General features: G+C 45.4%; 1 protein-coding gene across 7 annotated transcripts in view; it reads left to right on the plus strand.

Annotated features, from left to right (window-relative positions):
• Window positions 1–5,377: 5,377 nt before the first annotated feature.
• The window catches only part of znf385b (zinc finger protein 385B), a 743,282-nt gene continuing 728,503 nt past the window's right edge, over window positions 5,378–20,156 (plus strand). Inside the window, exon 1 of one of the 7 annotated variants that reach the window (XM_038789277.1) lies at window positions 5,378–5,481. Coding sequence is in view for 1 of the 7 variants with exons in the window: in XM_038789270.1 (XP_038645198.1) it covers window positions 5,653–5,670 (18 nt within the window). In the remaining 6 variants the exon portion in view is untranslated. Of the gene's footprint in view, window positions 5,482–5,552; window positions 5,671–6,613; window positions 6,692–20,156 lie in introns of those variants that run through there. The other 6 variants (XM_038789271.1, XM_038789275.1, XM_038789273.1 and 3 more) reach the window with 6 other exon arrangements.

Consider the following 20,156-nt stretch of genomic DNA (forward strand, 5'->3'; position numbering starts at 1 on the left):
CAGGTTGACTGGCCTGTAGTTCACTGTTTTCTCTCCCTCTTCTTTGTTGAATAACTGCCGATATTTGTTGCCTTACAATCCACAGAGACTGTTCTCGAGTCAAGGCAATTCTGGAGGATGAAAACAAATGCAGCTACTACCTCTGCAGCCATCTCTTTTAAAAACCATGCGTGTAAGTTGTTGGGTCCAGATGGTTTGTCGGCATTTAGTGGCATGAATTTTGCTCGTATTTCTTCTTTAGTATTACTTGCATTTCTTCACTCTCATGGGACCCATTATGTTTTCTACTGTGAAGATAGACACAAAATATACGTGTTTAATGTCTCTACCATTTCCTTATTACCCATCTGAGGAAGGATGTTCTTGCTTTGGAGGAGGTGGAGTGAAGGTTTACCAGGCTGATTCCTGGGATGGCGGGACTGTCAATTTTTCTTTTCTTTTTATAAATTTAGAGTACCCAATTCATTTTTTTCAATTAAGAGGCAATTTAGCATGACCAATCCACCTAGCCTGCACATCTTTGGGCTGTAGGGGCATCACCCACGCAAACACGGGGAGAATGTGCAAACTCCACACGGACAGTGACCCAGAGCCGGGATCGAACCTGGGACCTCGGTGCCATGAGGCTGCAGGGCTAATCCACTGCACCACCATGCTGCCTTGGCAGGACTGTCATGAGGAGAGACTAAATCAGTTAGGATTTTATTCATTGGAGTTTAGAAAATGAGAGCGGATGTCATTGAAACTTACAAAATCCTGAAAGGATTAGACAGGGTAGATTCAGAAAGAATGTTCCTGATGCTAGGGGAGTCCAGAACCAGAGGTCTTAGTTTGAGGATGAGGGGTAAACCTTTTCAGACTGAGGTGAGGAGAAATTTTGTCACCCAGAGAATTGTGAATCTGTGGAAATTGCTACCACAGAAAGTAGTTGAGTCCAAAACGTTGTGTAATTTCAAAAAGAAATTAGGATCATAGAGTTTACAGTGCAGAAGGTGACCATTCGGCCCATCGAGTCTGCACCGGCCCTTGGAAAGCGAACCCCACTTGAGCCCACACCTCCACCCTGTCCCCACAACCCAGTAACCCCACCTAACCTTTTGGACACTAAGGGGAAATTTAGCATGGCCAATCCACCTGCACATCTTTGGACTGTGGGAGGAAACTGGAGCACCCGGAGGAAACTCACGCAGACACAGGGAGAAAGTACAAACTCCACGCAGTCACCCGAGGCTGGAATTGAACCCGGGATCCTGGAGCTGTGAGGCAGCAGTGCTAACCACTGTGCGGTGTCGATATAGCTCTTGGGGCTAAAGGGATATGGGGGAAGGCGGGATCAGGGTACTGAACCTGATGATCAGCCATGATGAATGGAGGAGTGGGCTCAAAGGGCTGAATGGCCTCCTCTTACTTCTATTTTCTATGTAGCTATCTCCAATATGAGAGTTTCAAACCATCGCCCCTTGACATTCAATGGCATTACCATCAATGAATCCCCCACTATCAACATCCTGGAGGTTACCACAAACTAAACTGGACTAGCAATATAAATACTGTGGCTACAAGACCAGGTCAGAGGCTAGGAATCCTGCAGCGAGTAACTCACTTCTTGACTTCCCAAAACCTGTCCACCACCTGCATGGCACAAGTAAAGAGTATGATGGAATACTCCCCACTTGCCTGGATGACTGCAGCTCCAGCAACACTCAAGAAGCTCGACACCATCCAGCGCAAAGCAGCCCACTGGATTGGCGCCCCTGCCACAAACGTTCACTCCCTCCACCACCGACGCAAAGTACCAGATGTGTGTACTATCTACAAGAAATACTGCAGGAACTCACCAAGGCTCCTGAGGCAGCACCTTTCAAAACCACAACCACTACTATCTAGAAGGACAAGGGCAGCAGATACATGGGAACACCAACACCTGGAAGCTCCCTTCAAAGCCATTCATCACCCTGACTTAGAAATATCTTTCCTTCACCATCGATGGGTCAAAATCCTAGAACTCCCTACCTAAAAGAAAAATGGGTGTACCTACACCCCATGGACTGCAACGATTGAAGAAGGAAGTTCACCACCATCTTCTCAAGGGAAATTCGGGATGGGCAACAAATGCTGGCCCAGCCAGCGATGCCCACATCCTGTAAAAAGTAATTCTTAAAAATCACTGCTGTTCCATACTAAAACGAATGGAAGCTTCTTCCATGGTTGAGTTATAATCCTGAGTTTGGAACTCAGCAGTGAACATTTGTGGTAGTTTCGTTTAACAGATTGTCACCAGGAATCATTTCCAATTTATCCAGTCCACCAAATGAATGAAAGCACTTGGGCGGCACGGAAGCACAGTGGTTAGCACTGTTGCTTCACAGTGCCAGGATCCCAGATTCGATTCCCGGCTTGGGTCACTGTCTGTGCGGAGTCTGCATGTTCTCCTCGTGTCTGCGTGGGTTTCCTCCGGGTGCTCTAGTATCCTCCCACAGTCCAAAGACGTGCTTATTAGGTAATTTGGACATTCTGAATTATCCCCGAGTACCCAAACAGGCGCTGGAATGTGGCGACTAGGGGCTTTTCACAGTAACTTCATTGCAGTGTTAATGTAAGCCTACTTGTGCCAATAACGATTATTATTATAAAATTGTATTTTAATGGGGCACTCCACATCCACAAAAGTGTTAAAAGCCTTTCAAAACCCTCGAAATACTTTGGAAGTATGGTCACAATTGTAAGGTCAGCGCACTATCCAGTCGGTTAAGGTATGCTGTCCTAAATCAGCCTTAATTAAAAAAAACGATTTCTCAGGATGAGTAAATTGTTCAGCTAAACGCCATTCGGCAAGAAACAACCTAGAAAAGCATTTTCTCCAGACATATAACTTTACACCCGCTAATGGTGAAACAGTTGATACTTGTGACAGTATACGTGTGATTATAGTTCTCAAAATTTAACAAGCTCACATTAAAAAAAAAAGTTTCTGAACAAATAAAGCCTTGAGAAAAATACTTTGGTGCCAAAGGCTCGTGTGGGATATTTGCTTTATCTGCCCAATATCGAGCTGGTTTGCAATGATTAGGGGGTGTTTTGCATCGCCACGTTTGTGAATGTTACTTGCAGCATTTTCCACTGCAATTTTGGAAAATTTGCAGGGCAAACAATAAACCTGATCTCAAAAAATCCGACCGGTCGCTCCCGTGAGTGGAATGTCTGCCTTTCGGGAGAATAACACATCCATTTCTGTTATTAAGTTAGTTTTAAAAATCCCATTCTATCTTTTGGGGTTTGACCTATTTCTGATTATCCTTGCGGCATTGTGTGAAAGCAAATGGCTCACAAAAGATTTGTCAGAATTGGACCTCAGTTCATTTTTATTAACTTGTCTTTGCCCCTGCTGTGCAATTATCAGTTCGCACGGGAAGTTTCATTCAAAAATTGGCGAACCGCGGCGAGTGGAGGCAGAAGTTTAAACACTGTGTGGACCCGTTAACAGTGATACATTTTCCAGTCAAAATCACAAATTGTTGCCTCATACGATAAATGGCGGAAATGGAAAGTTCGCTAACATGAAACTCCGGGCTGCCGCTGAACGTCTTTCTCGACTTGTCATCCAAATTGGTGAAGATAGTCTGATTCAAAGAACAAAGACCTGCGCTGAACGGCGATTAGATTCGATCACTGCAAGCTTTAACTTGACAAAACCTGGGACTGACTTCAAAGTCCAGATTTTCTTTCTGACTTGTTCATTGAAGTAGCTTTTTTGAAAAAAAAAGCTCCATATTACGGAATGGGGACAAACTTCTATCTTTTAGTTGAGTTTACATCTGAGCGCTTTTGTTATGAAATAAGTAATATTTCTTTCTGTTTACCTCGAGCGAAATGTGTACTTTTGCACTTTCAGTTCAAGGGAAAATGACCCCCGTGAATAACGAAGACGTGAGCAGTGTGCACCAACACTGGAGCTTCAGTTAGACCCTCCATTTTTCACATTGCTTTTATCGCTCAGTTAATAGGCCTGTCTGGAATGCCCAGAATTGGAAAATTAATATCCTCCAACATTTTGAAGAGCTGTTATGAAGGAACTGGCTATTAATCAGTCACATCCTCGCGGCTTAGTTTGGAACCTATGCTCTGTGTCAGAGTGACGGGAAGGTCCGACCCCCATCGTCTCAGTTAAATACGCTGCATTCAATATGAACAAGACGGTTCAGCAGGCCATCGTCGCCACTTGGGCTGTACCAAGCACTGTCTCTTTGATTATAAAGGAGAAATTGATGGATAGTGAATAAGTCGGCAGGCAGGAGGAGGAGGGCGGTGTTGACTGATGGAGGTACGCCTACAAGATGGATGTTGGGATCTCTAAACCGAATAAATCAGGTGACGCCAATCTTGAAGAGGTTCCCAAAGACTTACGATTGAATCAAATAAAACATAAAAGTACCCAAACAGTAGCACGCGTAGAGGAACAGTGGTGAAGCATTGCACACCCAAGTGTAAGCCGGTTCCTCGAATGATGCAGAAGTAACTAAGGGATAATTAAGTTTATCAGACTGCGCACGAAATATGTGCAGCAAGCGAGACAAGTAAAACGATGCACTGTAGCAAAAGCGGACATGTCAGAGAAAAAAACAATGAACATTTATAGAGTTTCCCTGTCCTTGGTGGCATTGCGCGTTTCCATTGTTTCACGTGTAGTTATTTCTGTTGCACTGTCAAATGCAACGTCCAGTTTATACATTGCTAGAATCCACAAAGACTGGTTGAGGTGGAAATGGGTGTGGGGTTTACCTGAACGTGTGGGGGTCAAATTGAAAGGTGAGCCCTGGGTGACGGATTGTGAAGAGTGCCACATGCTGCAGCAACACAGATTTTGTGCTGGGTGGGCAGAGAAGCGAGTCACAATTTAGTCACAAGTCAGTTTGGGAGTACCTAAAAATAAAAATGTCCTATTTGAAAGAGGAGCAGAGAGACTTAATTATGCGGTTGCTGGAAGTAATTGAATGTAGCAGCAGTGCAAATACGGAAGGTTCACAGGAAATCAAACCGAAACGTTAGTTTTCATCTGTTCGTGGCTGGTGAACAGAAACACGTGTATGCCGACTTGAGAATGGGCTGAACGCCCAGTCCCTGTGCCATTGTGATTCCTTATTGTCTCTCGTAGCGTTGGTGTAATTACAGTGATAGATCAACTGTATTTATAATTCATGTTCTGAATGTGTCTGGGTTTCTTGGGCATCGTGCGTGGGCGCGTGCGATACATTCGTTATTTCTCTGGTAACGTTTTCCTCTGTGTGTGTCTGTGTGTGTTTGAGAGAAGTGGGACACCAGCTTTGCAGGTGAAGCAGGTCATCCTGGGCGCGCTGTGCGCAGGCGCGCCTGCCTTCCTGCCGTGATGTGTTGGCTCCTGAGAACCTGCTGAAGAAATCGCAAGAACCCGGAGTCCGGATCACGGGTCCTGGAGCCTCTGGCCAGTTGCTGCACATTGATCAGGTAACGGGAGCAGCGAGAGAGAGTCGGACTGTTCTCCATGTTTTATGTTGAAGGGGCGGAGAACCGCGGGCACGAGGTATTTGCAGAGGACGAGGGGTGTTTTTATCCTGTGTGAGTGTGTGTGAAGTGACAATTGTTTTATTTGGAGCTGATCTTTCCGCCGCAGGTTGGATGTTTATTTTCCAGTTTGTGAGTAATTTCTTGCTGGTGTTTTTATTTTATTTTAAAAGGCGTTTTTTTTCAAGATGTGAATTTTAAAATGGTTTAAAATTGTTGTGAATTTGAAGGACTCTTGTCACCTTGGTGTTTAAAAGATGAATTCGAAAGGGACACGTGGAGTGCCAGCGTGATGGGAACTGAACAGTGCATTTAATCAGCGCGATCCTATTCTGCGTTTGGACAGCTTTAAATCTAATCGTGAAATAAACTTTAAATGCATCGCAAATGCTTCAACTTCCACCCTTCACGAATGAAATGGGGTGACCCTTATTGTACTGCGATTATTATTATTTTTTAAGTGTGTAGAGTATAGTGGAAGAACAGGATTGATTTAAACCATATATCGAAGTGGACAACATTTGACGTGAAAAGTGAGAACATTTACAAATTTGTTCAGTGAGAATTTGTTTAAACCCAGCCTATTAGTGCAGGCTCTGAACAAATGTTTCAGCAGCTGGGTGTACAGCACCGTAATAAATGCTTCAAGGTTGGCTCAGTAACAGGAGGGGGGCCGTTATTTCGCCCAACGCCCGATTTAAGTTAGAAAGACAGCAGCGACATTGTTGGATGATGCAATTTTGTTAGTGTTAAATTATATTAAAAATCGAGGTGACTTGGAATTCATATTCTGGTTCTTGTAATCATGTCGCGCAATGCTTTTTTAAAAAAACGATTGCTATTCATTGTCTTCAGTATTGGAAGGTACGCTCTGAACTCCGTTACAATGCTGTCTCGCCGAATCCCTCTGCGAATCGCACGAACAGAAATCGCGTGAAACATTTTTGCTGATTGTTGGCCCAAAGATGCATTAAGCGATGAAACAATTGCTTTCAGCGCTCCCTGTGAATCTGGGAGTTGGCTGTCAATCACTTAAGCCACATTATATTTCTAATCCTCTTTGGTTCTGTGAGGAACAATCGGGTCTAAATATAGCACAGTGGCATGGAGAGGAAATAATTTCATAATAAGGAGTTTTACATGTCGTGAACTGGTGAGTTCGACATCTTTTATTCTCCCTTTGTTTTCTCCAGTTCTGTCGAGTTCATCTGATGTCCTATGTCCTTGATTAAAGATCAGGAAAGCAGGTGGACTTTCTCAAACCTCTGGTTTAAAATCAGCTGGGGGGCTATAGATTTGAGCAACTTGGCTTAGATCTGTTCTTCAGCGTGTCACATTTTATTTTCCACCAGTGTCTCACCACCTGGATGGAATTTTTGAATAGCATGGCTGAGATGGGGGGGGGGGGGGGGGGGGGGTGGATTTTCAGGGAGAGCAACTGGAGAGACCTTGATATTGAGACACTAAAATTAAAGGTCACGGTACCTGTGCAGGACACCACCGCGTGTAGAGGGTAAAACAGAAGGCACAGTGAACTGGGGATTCAAACCTGGCATTTAAACTTGCAGATTGTGGAGCGGTTGGAGGGGAACAATCTGGTAAAGAGCTATGTTTATGATGGCCTGTAAAATAATGTGTTAAAATGAGAGTATGACTGGTGAGTCTTGATCTCAACATGTGAATATGCCAGCAAAACGAAGGATGTGCAGAATGATATATGTGCAGCCTAGAAGGAAGGATAACTGCTGTACTTTGAGTTAAGACAAGAGTGCAGAGAGAGGTTGATGGGCAAAGATGATATGAATTATTGCGACTTGGACAACAGCATTTCCTGATGATCCTGCCCAGTTTTGATGGAAGGTATTGGAAGATCCTCCCTTGCGACAAGTACAATACTCACACTTGATGGTACTTCTTGGATTCCTGAAGGGAAAAATATGTTTGACATAAAGTGAAACCACATTTCTCAGAGGTGTGGCTTTAGTAATGACAAATGTGGAAATAGCACCTGAAGTGGGAGGAAATAATATGGAGATCCAGAAAACTGATGCACAAAGAATGTCTTGGACTACAGCCACAGAAGGTTTTCCTTAAAAAAAGGGTTTAGAGGTAGCCGACATGAAGGAGTAGTCTCTTTTGTGTAATTAAAAAATGAATTACCCAGATTGAAGGATATAAAGAAAATCAATAGTTAAATCGTTGCACTGTGAGGAATGGACTGTGTGCGATTAAAGAAAGATGAGTGGCTATGGAGTGGAACTTTGTTATTTATTCATGGGACGTGAATGTTGCTGGTCAAGCCAGCATTTACTGTCAATCCCTAATTTATTGTGCATCACCTGAGAACGTGATGGTGAATTGCCTCCTTGAACCCCTGCAGTCCACGTGGTTTCAGTACATTCACAGTCCTGTTAATTAGGGAATTTAGAGAACTTAGTCCAGTGATATATTTCCAAGTCCAGATGATGTGTGGCTTGGAAGGAAGTTGGAATTCCCATGTGCCTGCTGTCTTCCTTCTGAACTGCCGAGGAAACCTTGCTGAATTAGTACAGTGCATCTTGTAAATGGATTACATTTACAGGGATGGCACAGTGTTTAGCACTGCTGCCTCACACAGCCAGGAACTTGGGTTCAATTCTGACCTCGGAAGACTGTGTGGAGTTTGCCTGTTCTCTCCGAGTCTGCATGGGTTTCCTACGGGTGCTCTGGCTTCCTCCCACAGACAATGAAGTGCAGGTTAGGTGGATTGGCCATGATCAATTGTCCCCTAGTGTCCAAAGTTAGGTGGGATTACGGGTTAGGCTGGGGGGAGTGGACCTAGGTAGAATGCTCTTTCAGAGGGTTGGTGTAGACTTGATGGGCTGGATGGCCTCCTTCTGCACTGCTATACTCTGCATTGGTGTTGGGGGGACACAATGTTTGAGATGGTGGATGGGATGCCAATTAAGCAGGCTATTTTGCCCTGGATGGGCGTTGACCATCTTGAGTGTTGTTGGAGCTCCACTCATTTATGCATTTGTATCAAACATGGCGGAGAGGCTTTGGGAGTCGAGAGGTGAGTTACTGCAGAATGCTTTTTGCTGACCTGTTTTGGCCACATTTATCTGGTTGGTGAAGTTTTGGGTCCATGGTGGATATTATTTATGCCATTGAATGTCAAAGGTAGTGGTTAGACCCTCTTGTATTGGAGGTGGTCATTGCTTGGCACTTTTGTGACACTGATGTTACTTGCCACTTATCAGCCCAAGCCGAAAGGTTGTCCTGACAGTGGTATGTATGCACGCACTGTTTCAGTATCTGAAGAGTTGCGAACGGGACTGGAAATTCTGCAATTATCAGAGAACATCCCCACTTCTGACCTTTTATGAAGGGAATGCCTCTGATGAAGTTGTGGGAAATGATTGGGCTGAAAATGCTGCCCTATGGAATTCCTGCTGGGTGTCATGGGGTTGAGATGATTGACTTCCAACAACCACAACCATCTTCCTTTGTGCTCGTACCTACACGTGCACACACACACCCCTCATCCCAATTCAACACTTTCCTCCATGCTTGGATCAAGGCTCGAGTGAGGTCTGGAGCTGAGGGTCTTGAGGCAGAATCCAGACGGAGCATTGCCAAGCTGTTTATTGGGGAATGTGGTACTTAATAGCATTGTGAACACCCCTTTCATAATTTCCCTGATGTTTGAGAGTTAATTGGTGGGTTTATCCTGCTTTATGCCAGTGGCATATTCGTCAATTTGCTCCTGTTGCTGGGTAGATGTCAGTCTTGTAGCTGTGTTGCAATAACTTGGCTAAAGGCACAACTAGTTCTGGAGTGCAAGTTTTCAGCAGTACAGGGGGATGGTGTCAGAGTCCATAGCTAGCGTGGTATCCGGTGTGCTCAGTAATTTTTAAAATCTCATTTGGTAAATCGGTTTGGCTGAAGGCTGGCATTGGTGAAGTTGGGGACCTCCGGACGAGGCCAAGAAATATCATCCATTCAGCACTCCTGGCTGAAGATGATTACAGTGTTTCAGCTTATCTTATGTGGTTGTATTGGGCACTGCCATCATTAAGCTTGGACTGAACATGAAGCCTCCTCTTCTAGTTAGTTGCATAATTGTACACCACTATTCATGATTGACTATGGCAGGTCGACAAGAGCTTTAATCTGATATAATGGTTGTGGGATAGTGTAGCTCTGATTATAGCATGCTGCATCCCCTGTTTGTTGCAATGGTTAAATCTCATGGAATCCAGGGTGAGGTAGCCAATTGGATACAAAATTGGCTTGGTGACCGAAACCAATGACAGACAGCAATCATGCAGGCACCACACGGGCTGTTCACAATCTGCCCCCTTTCAGATACCAGGGGCTGGATTCTCCGGTCACTGACGCCGAAATTGCGTTCGGCGAACGGACGGAGAATCCAGATTCGCGACAAAATTGGGGGCGATGCCGCTTTCGTGATGCTCCACCCCCTCCAAAGTGGCATTCTCTAGGAGTACACCGTGCCACATATCGACAGCCTCAGGCCATTGCCTGAGGTCCATCCCCCGATGGTCTGCCTCTGACCAGCCGTGTTCCCGATGGCGCGGGACGCGTGTGATCACATCCGTTGGGAATTCAGCGTGGCGGCTGCGGATTCAGTCCAGCGCCGCCACAGTTGGGGGAGGTTCGATCCGAGGCGCGCAAGCCGGCCGAAGGGGGGACTATTTTGCGGGTCGGGTCCGTGGGCTGCGTCCGCCATGAAACACGGCATGACCGCTATAGACCACCGCCGTGTGCATGTGTGGCCACGACCCGGCAATTCCTCAGGCCGTATTGGCAGCTAGAGCTGGGTGCTCTCCGCTGACTCCTTGCTAGCCCCCAGCAAAACGGGGCATCGGTGGCCATTTTGCACCAGTTTTCCTGGCACAAAACACCCCCGTTCCCACGCCGGAGTGGGGACATAGCCCCAGAATTGGAGAATCCAGCCCCACAGATGTGTAGTCACACAATAAATCTTCAAAGGTGTCATCTGTTGGTTGGTGCTGGGTAGTTTTATTTTTGTTGTAGCAGTTTTGATTTCCAAGACTGAATGTCTTGCTGGGTTATCTCAGAAAACATTCAGATGACAGTCAGCACATTTCCATTGGTCTGCATTCACACATAGGCCAGACCCGGTAAAGTGAGTAGGTTTATTTCCCAAAGGGTATTACCAGATAGGCTTTTAATGACAATCTCTTAGTTTAATGGTCACCATTATGAACAAATACTATTCATTCCAGATTTATTAAATTATATTCCTGAACTGCTGTGGGGCAATTTAAGCTCACCTCTCTGGTCTCTGCAGTCCAGTAATATAATCATTATACTACTGTACCCATTATCTTTGATACATTATTCCTTAAATCATCATGCATCTTTTGGATCTCTTTTGGAGTATTTGTTTTTGTCCAAAATTACTTCATTATACTGTGTTGAGCTGCATATTTGGTTCTTAAATATTATTTCTGCAAAGTCAATCACACATAGAGTAGCATATCTACAATTTAAAAACTCTTCAATTTTCTCAGTCTTCTCAGTGTTTTCTGTGACAATCTGCCATACTCATTGGAGTAGCACTTGATGTACTGCACTGCCAAGATAGGATCGAAGGCTTCATTTTTGACATAAAACAAACTTTATATGATTGAGAAAAAAAACAAAGAACCACAGAGTATGAGATATCCCAGGAGGACCTCTGGTGGTGACATGCCGGTGAAGGTTGTATGTTGGGTGGCTCCCGCTAGCGTTAATGTTTAGCCCTTTTCACCCGGTTTCTTGAGGGAACTTAGATGAAAATCTGTTCCCAATAAGATTGTGGGTAGCAGAAATTGCCAAAATTTCAACGGGAAATAATGGGAAATAGGGGAACAAGCAATGCTCAGCCAGTGATCTTGAGCAAGGGTCGAAGTTCTGAGGGAGGAAAGATGGTGGATGCAAGCTCGTCGGGTGGGGCTGCACCCATCTCGGGTGCAGCCCCACCATTGGCAGAGGTGATGGTGAGTTTGAGCGGCAATTTGTCAAACACTTTGAACGGCATGGGAAGGAGATGATGGGAACTCTTAAGCGGTTGTTGGAGGATGCGCTCATCGCAATAAAAGAGGCTCTTGGAACGATGACGGAGATGGTGTGGGAGCATGGTGAGGTGCTGTGGGGCGGTGGAGCTGGAGGAAACACTATCGTGGCATAACAACCAGCTCATTTTGCTGGCAGTGGAGCTGTTGAAGGTGGAGGATAACGATGGGTGGATGACCTGGAGAATAGGTCGCAACGACACAATCATCAGATTGTGGGCCTGCCGGAGGGGCTGGAGGACCAGAAACTGACCGAGTACTTTGCAATGTTCGCGAAGCAGTTGGGGGAGGATGAAGATGCCACCTCTTCGAGCTGTATAGGGCCCATTGGTCGCTTCGGCCGAAACCAAGGGCGAATGAGCCACCAAGATTGGTGATAGACTGCTTTAGCAGCCATCGGGCGAAGGAGGTCTTGGGATGGGCCAAGCAGAACTGGGAGGTGACGCGGGATGCAGTAGATTTCGTATATACCAGGATGCCACAACGGAGCTGACAAGATGGCACACGGTCTTTAACAAGGCGAAGGCAATGTTTTACAAGAGTGTGTATGGTTTGGGGTGGCCTACCCGGCGAGGCTGAGGGTCACATATAACTCCAAGGACCATTTTTTGATAAGGCATTGGAGACAGAGGCATTCATGAAGGCTGAAAGACTGGGACTGAACTGAGTTTGGATTAAGTTGTCCGAAGTTATAGTTGGGTTGGGAATGTTGGGGTCTGGTGTTTTCCTCCTGTGTTTCTCTTTTGATTGCTTTAAACATGTTTGGCTGTTTTTGCTCTGTACCTGCATATTACTGTGTGGGAAGGTGGTTGAGTTGGAGAGGGCGGATGAGTTTTGATTTTCAAAGTAGTGGGTGAGGTGAGTGCGGTTGTGCCTGAGGGTTCTTTGTGTTCGATAAATGGGGGGGAGGGAGCTTTGGCGGGGGCCACCTTGCTCACAGCAAAGGCTGGCTATTGAATGGATGAGTAAGAGAGTTAAGTTCCAGAAGGAGCTGATCATGGGGGCAGATATGTTACAGTTAAGGGCACTTTAGAGGGGAGGTCAATGGTGTTGGTTAGCCTGTACGCCCCAAACTGGGATGATGTTTGGTTAATGAAGAGGATGTTGGCGGCCATTCCTGGTTTGAAGACACATCAGTTGGTTTTGTGTGGGGATCTCAATACGGTGTTGAACCTGAGATTGGATCGGTTAAAGTCACGCTTGGCTGGGGGTGTGTAAAGTGGTTGAAGGAAGAGGGCAGGGCCAGATTGGAGGAATCAGTAGGAGATGCGGACGGCGATTGGGAAAATGTAGACTGGGAAGGCACTGGGGCCGGATGGGTTCCCGGTGGGATATTGTAAGAAGTTTGTTGACAGACTCGCACCGCTGCTGGTGGGGATAGTCGAGGATGTGGTGTTTCCAGAGACGATGGGACAGGCGTCTATTTCACTTTTGGTAAAGAAAGATAAGGATCTAGTGGAGTGTAATAATAATAATAATCTTTATTGTCACAAGTAACATTAGATTAACACTGCAATTAAGTTACTGTGAAAAGCCCCTAGTCGCCTCATTCCGACGCCTGTTCAGGTGCACAGAAGGAGAATTCAGAATGTCCAATTCACCTAACAGCACGTCTTTCGGGACTTGTGGGAGGAAACCAGAGCACCCGGAGGAAACCGACGCAGACACAGAGAGAACGTGCAGGCTCCATACAGGCAGTGACCCAAGCCGGGAATCGAACCTGGGACCCTGGAGCTGTGAAGCAACAGGGCTACCCATTGTGTTATGAGGTCATATCGGCCGATATACCTGTTAAATGTGGACATGAAGATATGTGCCAAGGTATTGGCGCTTAGGCTGGAGGAAAGCTTCCCCCAGGTGGCGGTGAGGACCAGTTGGGGTTTGCAAAGGGGAAGTGGTTTGCACCGACTATGCGGCGCCTGTTAAATGTGGTTCTGTCCCTGGCAGAAGGGGAGGAGCCAGGAGGGCATTGCGTCATTTGATGTGGAAAAGGCGTTTGACAGGGTCGAGTAGAGCGATTTGTTTGCGGTGCTGGAGCGGCTTAGGATAGGGCTTAAGTTTGTCGCATGGGTCAAGTTGTTATGCGTGGATCCGAAGGCGAGCGTTCATACGAACGAGGTAAGTCCAGGATACTTCCAGCTACAGAGGTGAATGAGGCAGGAGTGTCCCATGTCCCCTTATTTGCATTGGTGATAGAGCCCTTGGCCATTACACTGAGGGGCTCGGATATAATAATAATAATCTTTATTGATGTCACAAATATGCTTGCATTAACAGTGCAATGAAGTTACTATGAAAATCCCCTAGTCGCCACACTCTGGCTCCTGTTCAGGTACACTGAGGGAGAATGCAGAATGTCCAATTCACCTAACAGCAGGACGAAAGCGGAGCACCCGGAGGAAACCCACACAGACATGGGGAGAATGTGCAGACTCTGCACCGATAGTGATCCAAGCCGGGAATCGAACCCTAGTCTTTGGCGTTGTGAAGCAACAGTGCAAACCACTGTGCTACCATGCTGCCCAGGTGGAGGGGTATAGTGAGCAGGGGCCTGGGATGTGGCGGGGATGGTGGGGGTTATGGTGGAGCATAGGGAGTCCTTGTAGGCTGACAACTTTCTTATGTACACTTTGGCCCCTGTTCCTATGGTGGGGGACATAATAGGGCTGCTGATCTGGTTTGGGCCTTTTTCGGGTTACAAACTACGTTTCGAGAAGTGTGAATGTTGTTTGGTTTCCCACCAGGAAAGGGCAGTTTGCTGTTTCAGGTGGAAGCCACCCATTTGAGGTATCTGGGGGTGCAGGTGGCTCAGGATTGGGCTGGCTATGTAAATTAAACTTCAAGCCTGGTGGGTATGGTGAAGTTGGACTAGCAGATGTGGGATAATCTCCCCCAGTCGCTTGTGGGCTGAGTGCAATCGGTGAAAATGAATATTTTGACGCAGTTTCTATTTTTATTCCAGTGTCTCCCGGTCTTCCTGCCAAAGGCATTTTTCATGGAAGTGGAGTGGCTGATCTTGTCATTTATTTTAGCTTGGAAGATTGCCAGGAATCATTAAAAGGGTGCTTCAGAGAGGGCAACAGTTGGGGGCTTGGCTTTTCTGAATCTTGTGGATAGCACAATTGCTTCACAGCTCCAGGGTCCCAAGTTCGATTTTGACTTGGGTCACTGTCTGTGTGGAGTCTGCACATCCTCCCCGTGGCTGCGTGGGTTTCCTCCGGGTACTCCGGTTTCCTCCCACAGTCCAAAGATGTGCAGGTTGGGTGGATTGGCCATGAAAAATTGTCCAAAATTCTATGATTAACCTAGGACAAAAGTTTGGCGCAACATCGTGGGCCGAAGGGTCTGTTCTGTGCTGTATTTCTCTATCTTGTGAATTACTACTGGGTGGCGAATGCTGAGAAAAGTGCAGGGTTGGGCTAGGCAGCCAGAAGCGGCGCGGGTAAGGATGGAGGCAGGTTCATGTCGGGGGTCGGGGCTGTGGGGGTTGGCTCATGTAGGAGAACGGCGCTGCTCCATTCATGCCAGGGAAGTCCTTGAGTAGCCCATTGGTAGCAATTTCGGCAATGTTTTAAATTAGGGACGGCGTAAAAACTGAGGCCGGCCCAACAGAATCACTTGTTTGAACCGGCTAGGTTGGATGTGAGGTTTTGGGGCTGGAAGGAGAAGGGTGTGGTTACATTAAAGGATCCATTTCTGAGGGGACGATTCACAAGTTTGGGATCCAATGGACCAAGGTTTTTAGGTATATGCAGGTATGGGATTTTGTCAGGAAGACTTTCCAGGCGTTTCCGGTGATGCCTCCTCCCTCTTTGCTGGAAAGGGTGCTGTCAGCTTTTTATGGGAGAATTATGGATGAGGATGAGGTGCCTTTGGAGGCAGTGAAGGCCAAGTTGGAATTGTGGGGGGCTGCTGGAGAGGGGGCTGTGCTGGGAGGTGTTGCAGAGGGTGAATGTGTCGACCTCTTGTGCGAGGCTGGGACTGATACAATTGAAGGTGGTGCACAAGGTCAATGATGAGGCGGTTGTTTGAGGGGATGGAGGATGTTGGTGAGTGGTGTGGAGGGGGCCAGCCAACTACGTACGTATGTTTTGGTTGTGCCTGAAGTTGAGGATTGGGTCCGCTTCTTCAGCACCATGTCAGCAATCTTGCAAATGGACTTGGAGCCTAGTCCATTGGGACCCATGTTTGGGGTATTGGACCTCCTGGAGTGTCAGGGATGGGGGCAGATGTTTTAGCCTTCACCTCACTGGTGGCTTGAAGGCGGAAAAGCAGCTCACCGTGACGCAGGTTGGCTGGTGAAAGCCGGGAGACCCCACTCCCGGGATTCAATGCAATCTTGCAAGATGTTGCAAGGGGAATTCCGCTCACAATGAGCGGGATCACATATTAGCAAAACTGCATATTGGACCGAGGCAGTAAGCCTTACTCTAATGTGCAGGCTCCCAAAGTGCCAGAGGCTTTTGAATTCAATCCCTTCGCCTGGATGACCTCGGGCGAGCGCCATTTGGTACTGGTCCCTACAAACGGGGCCCAGATGGAGCAGCACTTGAGGGTTTCCAGCTGCATGCCCTTTGGCAGGGTGGTACTCTGGCAATGCTGGTGCTAGCCTGAAGCCCTGGCAGTGCCACCTGGGTGCCAGCCTGGTACTGCCGGTACCCAGGTGGCATTGGCAGCTGGCAGGGGTATTTAAAAATGGCCTCCCAATCTCTCGCTACAACAGGGAGTTCTGGCGAGCGGAGCTCCACATTGTGAAAAAACAGGGCTACGTGCGGCCTTGGCTGTGTGTTCTCCGTTTAGGCCCCTTATTCAAAGCGAGTGGCTAAACGCGCTCACTTAGGGACTTTGTGCCCTCTTGTGTTTGGCGAAAGTTAAGTTCACTTTGAGATGGGATATGGAAGGGTTTCATAAGAGATGGCGCACATTTATTTCCATTTTAAGGAACTGGCTTCTGTCAGTTGCTGGGGGGGTGGGGGGGGGGTTAGTTTCTGGTTTATGGGTTGGTGGGTGAGGGGTTGCTTTTTGTTTTTTCTTGCCTTAAGTTTATGTATAAAATGATGAAAATTTAATAATATATGATTTTAAAAAGTATCCCATGAGTATTCATCACAAGTATGGAAACATTACCAATTTTATTTGTTTATATATTTCACTTAACAGGAGTATGTGTTCAATGCATGCTTCGGTGGCATGTTTGGATGCTGCAGCAAACTTTGTCAGCTGAGTTGGCTTCTTTCGAGCCACTTTATTAATATTAAATTATAACTGTTTTATTGGTATGGAAAATAAATTGTATACAATGTACAGTACAGAGACTGGACCAGGTAAAACAAGCAGATTTCCTTCTCAAAGGGCGTTACTGAACCCAGATAGGCTTTTAATGACAGTCCCTTAGGTTGCTGGTCACCTTAACTAACACTATTCAATTCAGATTCATTAAATTATATTCCTGAACTGCTGTGGTGGGAGTTAAATTGGCCATTTGGCCCAACTGACCCATGCTGCACACAAACTTCCCACCCGATTTTATCTGAGCCTGTCAATACATTCTTTTACCTGTTTTGCCTTTGTGAGATTATTGGACCATTCGGAGAATCATGGGGTTTGGGGAGTGGGCAGCAAAGTGGAGATAAGGCTGAAGATCAGCTATGATCTTACTAAATGGTGCTTGAGAAGCCATGTGGTCTATTCCTCCTATCTCTTAAGGTTCTTATTTTGTTGCAGTCTTAATTATAATTATTTTAGTGATGAATTAAATATGTTGGTGTTTTTAAAACAAAAATGCAGTTCTGCCCCAATTTTCCACATGCTCAATTGGTTAAAAACACTGAAGTTCTTTAAATTACATTGATCTTGTCTTGTCTTTTTTCACCTAATCAATTGATGCCTAAATTCTTTTAAAATAAATCTGTTTCTATGACTAATTAGAAAGCAAATTAAATGCAAATATTCCCTGTTTAAATCTACTCATTGTACATGTGTAATAGGGGAGCAACTGACTGACCTTTTCAGCCATGAACAATTTTCACAAGTCCAGAAATAATTGTTATTGGGAAGAAAGTGTTAGTTTGGCTGCTGATGCCCACACCACATCGCTGAGGTTGTTTCTAACAATTCAGAATATTTCTCTCCCCACCCCTCCAAAGTGTTGTCACTCGTCCGGTTGAGAAATAAAATTGCAAAAGTTGCCACCTGAGTCAACATTGCCATTTCCTTGTAAAAATGTGGAGTACTTCAGTGAAATTTAAATAACTTCACAGTGGACTGAGGTGTGAAAGCCATTTTCTTTAGGGAACTGTGTTATAAACTTTGTGTACAAAGTCTCTGCCTGTCTTCAGAAGTTCAGTGTGTTCAGAGAACACACAAAACTATTGACAGGGTTTTTAGTATGTGCTCTTGGGGCATTCCATCTCAAAACTAAGCTGTTTTCCTTTACAGTTTGGTAGATTTATTTTTAATGGGCGAATATATCAGACATGTGTAATACATTTATATAAGTAGAAATTTTGGATGAGTCCTTTTAGCTTTTGTTTCGTAACATCCATTGAATTTTCAAACTTTTCAACAGGCAGACCTAATTTTTTAAAAATATGTTTAGATTTTATAATGCTTAAGAATTTTAAAATTACCCAAGGAAGCATATTAAAAGAAGTAACAGACATGCAGAATTTGTTTCCTTTACTTTAAAATATTACAACATATATGACCATTCCAAGTTATTACTTTAAACTGTGTGTTTGGTTTTATCAAGACCACGGTGCAAATTATACTGAAGTTGGGGAATAACTTTGAACTTGGAATGTGACCAGAGTTTTCTGGAGCAGGTGTATTCCGGTATGTTGTCATAGCTAGTTTTACTTGAACACTTAAGCCTATACAGATTGATTTACACGTTGAATGCAGGAGCTACTGGCCATGATTTTTTTTAAAAGAGTGTATGAAAGGCATGTATTTCTGCACAATCTATTACAACCACTGTCCTCTGTTCTATTCTGTTGACTGATCAGGAGAATTCCAGTTACAAACACTATAAAACCCCACAGTAGTTGACATATTATAAAGCACACTGTGGTTGATAGGGCACTCAACCGTGTCCAACCCATCTCCTGCTCCATTGACCTCATCCCTTCCATTGTCCTCCCTCCCAGTCCATGATAGGGTCCCCTTAATTCTCGCTTTTCACCCCACCAGCCTCTGCTATTTGTGGAAACTCCAGCTTGATGCCATCATGAAACGCATTTTGCCCTCAGCTTCCCTGGCCCCCCCCACTGATCAGCATTCAGTAGGTACCAGAACCTTCGTGACACCTTGATCCACTCCTCCATCGCTCCAAACCTCTCATCCCCCTCCCACATGAGCTTGTCATATGTGGAACGGTTGAAGACTCTGGGTCTGTAGTCATTGGAGTTTAGAAGGATGAGGAGGGAATCTTATTGAAATTTACAGGATATAGCGAGACCTGGATAGAATGGATGCGGAGAGGATGTTTCCACGAGTAGGGAAAATGTAGAAACAGAGGGCACAGCCACAGACTAAAGGGACGACCCTTTAAAATGAGGAGGAATTTCTTCAGCCAGCGGGTGAACTATGGAACTCATTGCCGCAGAAGGTTGTGGAGGTCAAATCACTGAGTGCCTTTAGGACAGTGTTATGGACCAGGGTTTAGAGAACCCCAAAGTGTATCATGGAGTTCACCTGATCCACAACTTTTAATAGATTGTGGTATGGGGAGCACACGGCCCACTCTAGAGGTGTGGTACAGCAGAAATGGAAAAGTATTTTTAAAGCAAAACAATGTTTATTCTATGAACGCAAGTTAACCTTTTTAAAACGTAGAGTGAACATCTTAGCAACCAAATTCAAATATAACCCCCAAAGAATACAACACTAAGTAATCCTTAACATCCCAAACAACATCCAGAGACAAAAGAAACACCTTTTAACATAAGCACATTAGGTTTACTACTGAGAACGTTTATAATTCTGAATTCACCAAATGATCAAGAGATAGTCTTTTCATGGCAGAGAGCTCAACAGTGCACCTGCTCTGTCTGGCTTCAGCTCCAACACTGAAAACAAAACTAAAACATACCCTGCAGCAAACAGCCTAAAACAAAAGTAAGAAGCTGACAGACAGCCCAGCTCCACCCACTCTCCGACATCACTGCAGTAGTAAACACTCATTTCTTAAAGGTAGTCTCACTACAGATATTTATATAGATACCCATTTATAAATACCGATTTCTTAAAGGCACTCTCACGTGACAACAGATAGGTTCGTGATTAATTAAAAAAAATAAATTTAGAGTACCAACTCTTTTTTTCCAATTAAGGGGCAATTTAGCGTGACCAATTCACCTATCTTGCTCATCTTTTTGGGTTGTGGAGGTGAGACCCATGAGGACACTGAGAGAATATGCAAACTGCACACGGACAGTGACCCAGGACGAAATTTGGTCCTCGATGCCATGAGAAAATAGAACATAGGCCATTCATCCCATCGGGTCTGCACCGACCCACTTAAGCCCTCAC

This window comes from Scyliorhinus canicula, chromosome 2, assembly GCF_902713615.1.
Source record: "Scyliorhinus canicula chromosome 2, sScyCan1.1, whole genome shotgun sequence".
Lineage (NCBI taxonomy): Eukaryota > Metazoa > Chordata > Chondrichthyes > Carcharhiniformes > Scyliorhinidae > Scyliorhinus > Scyliorhinus canicula.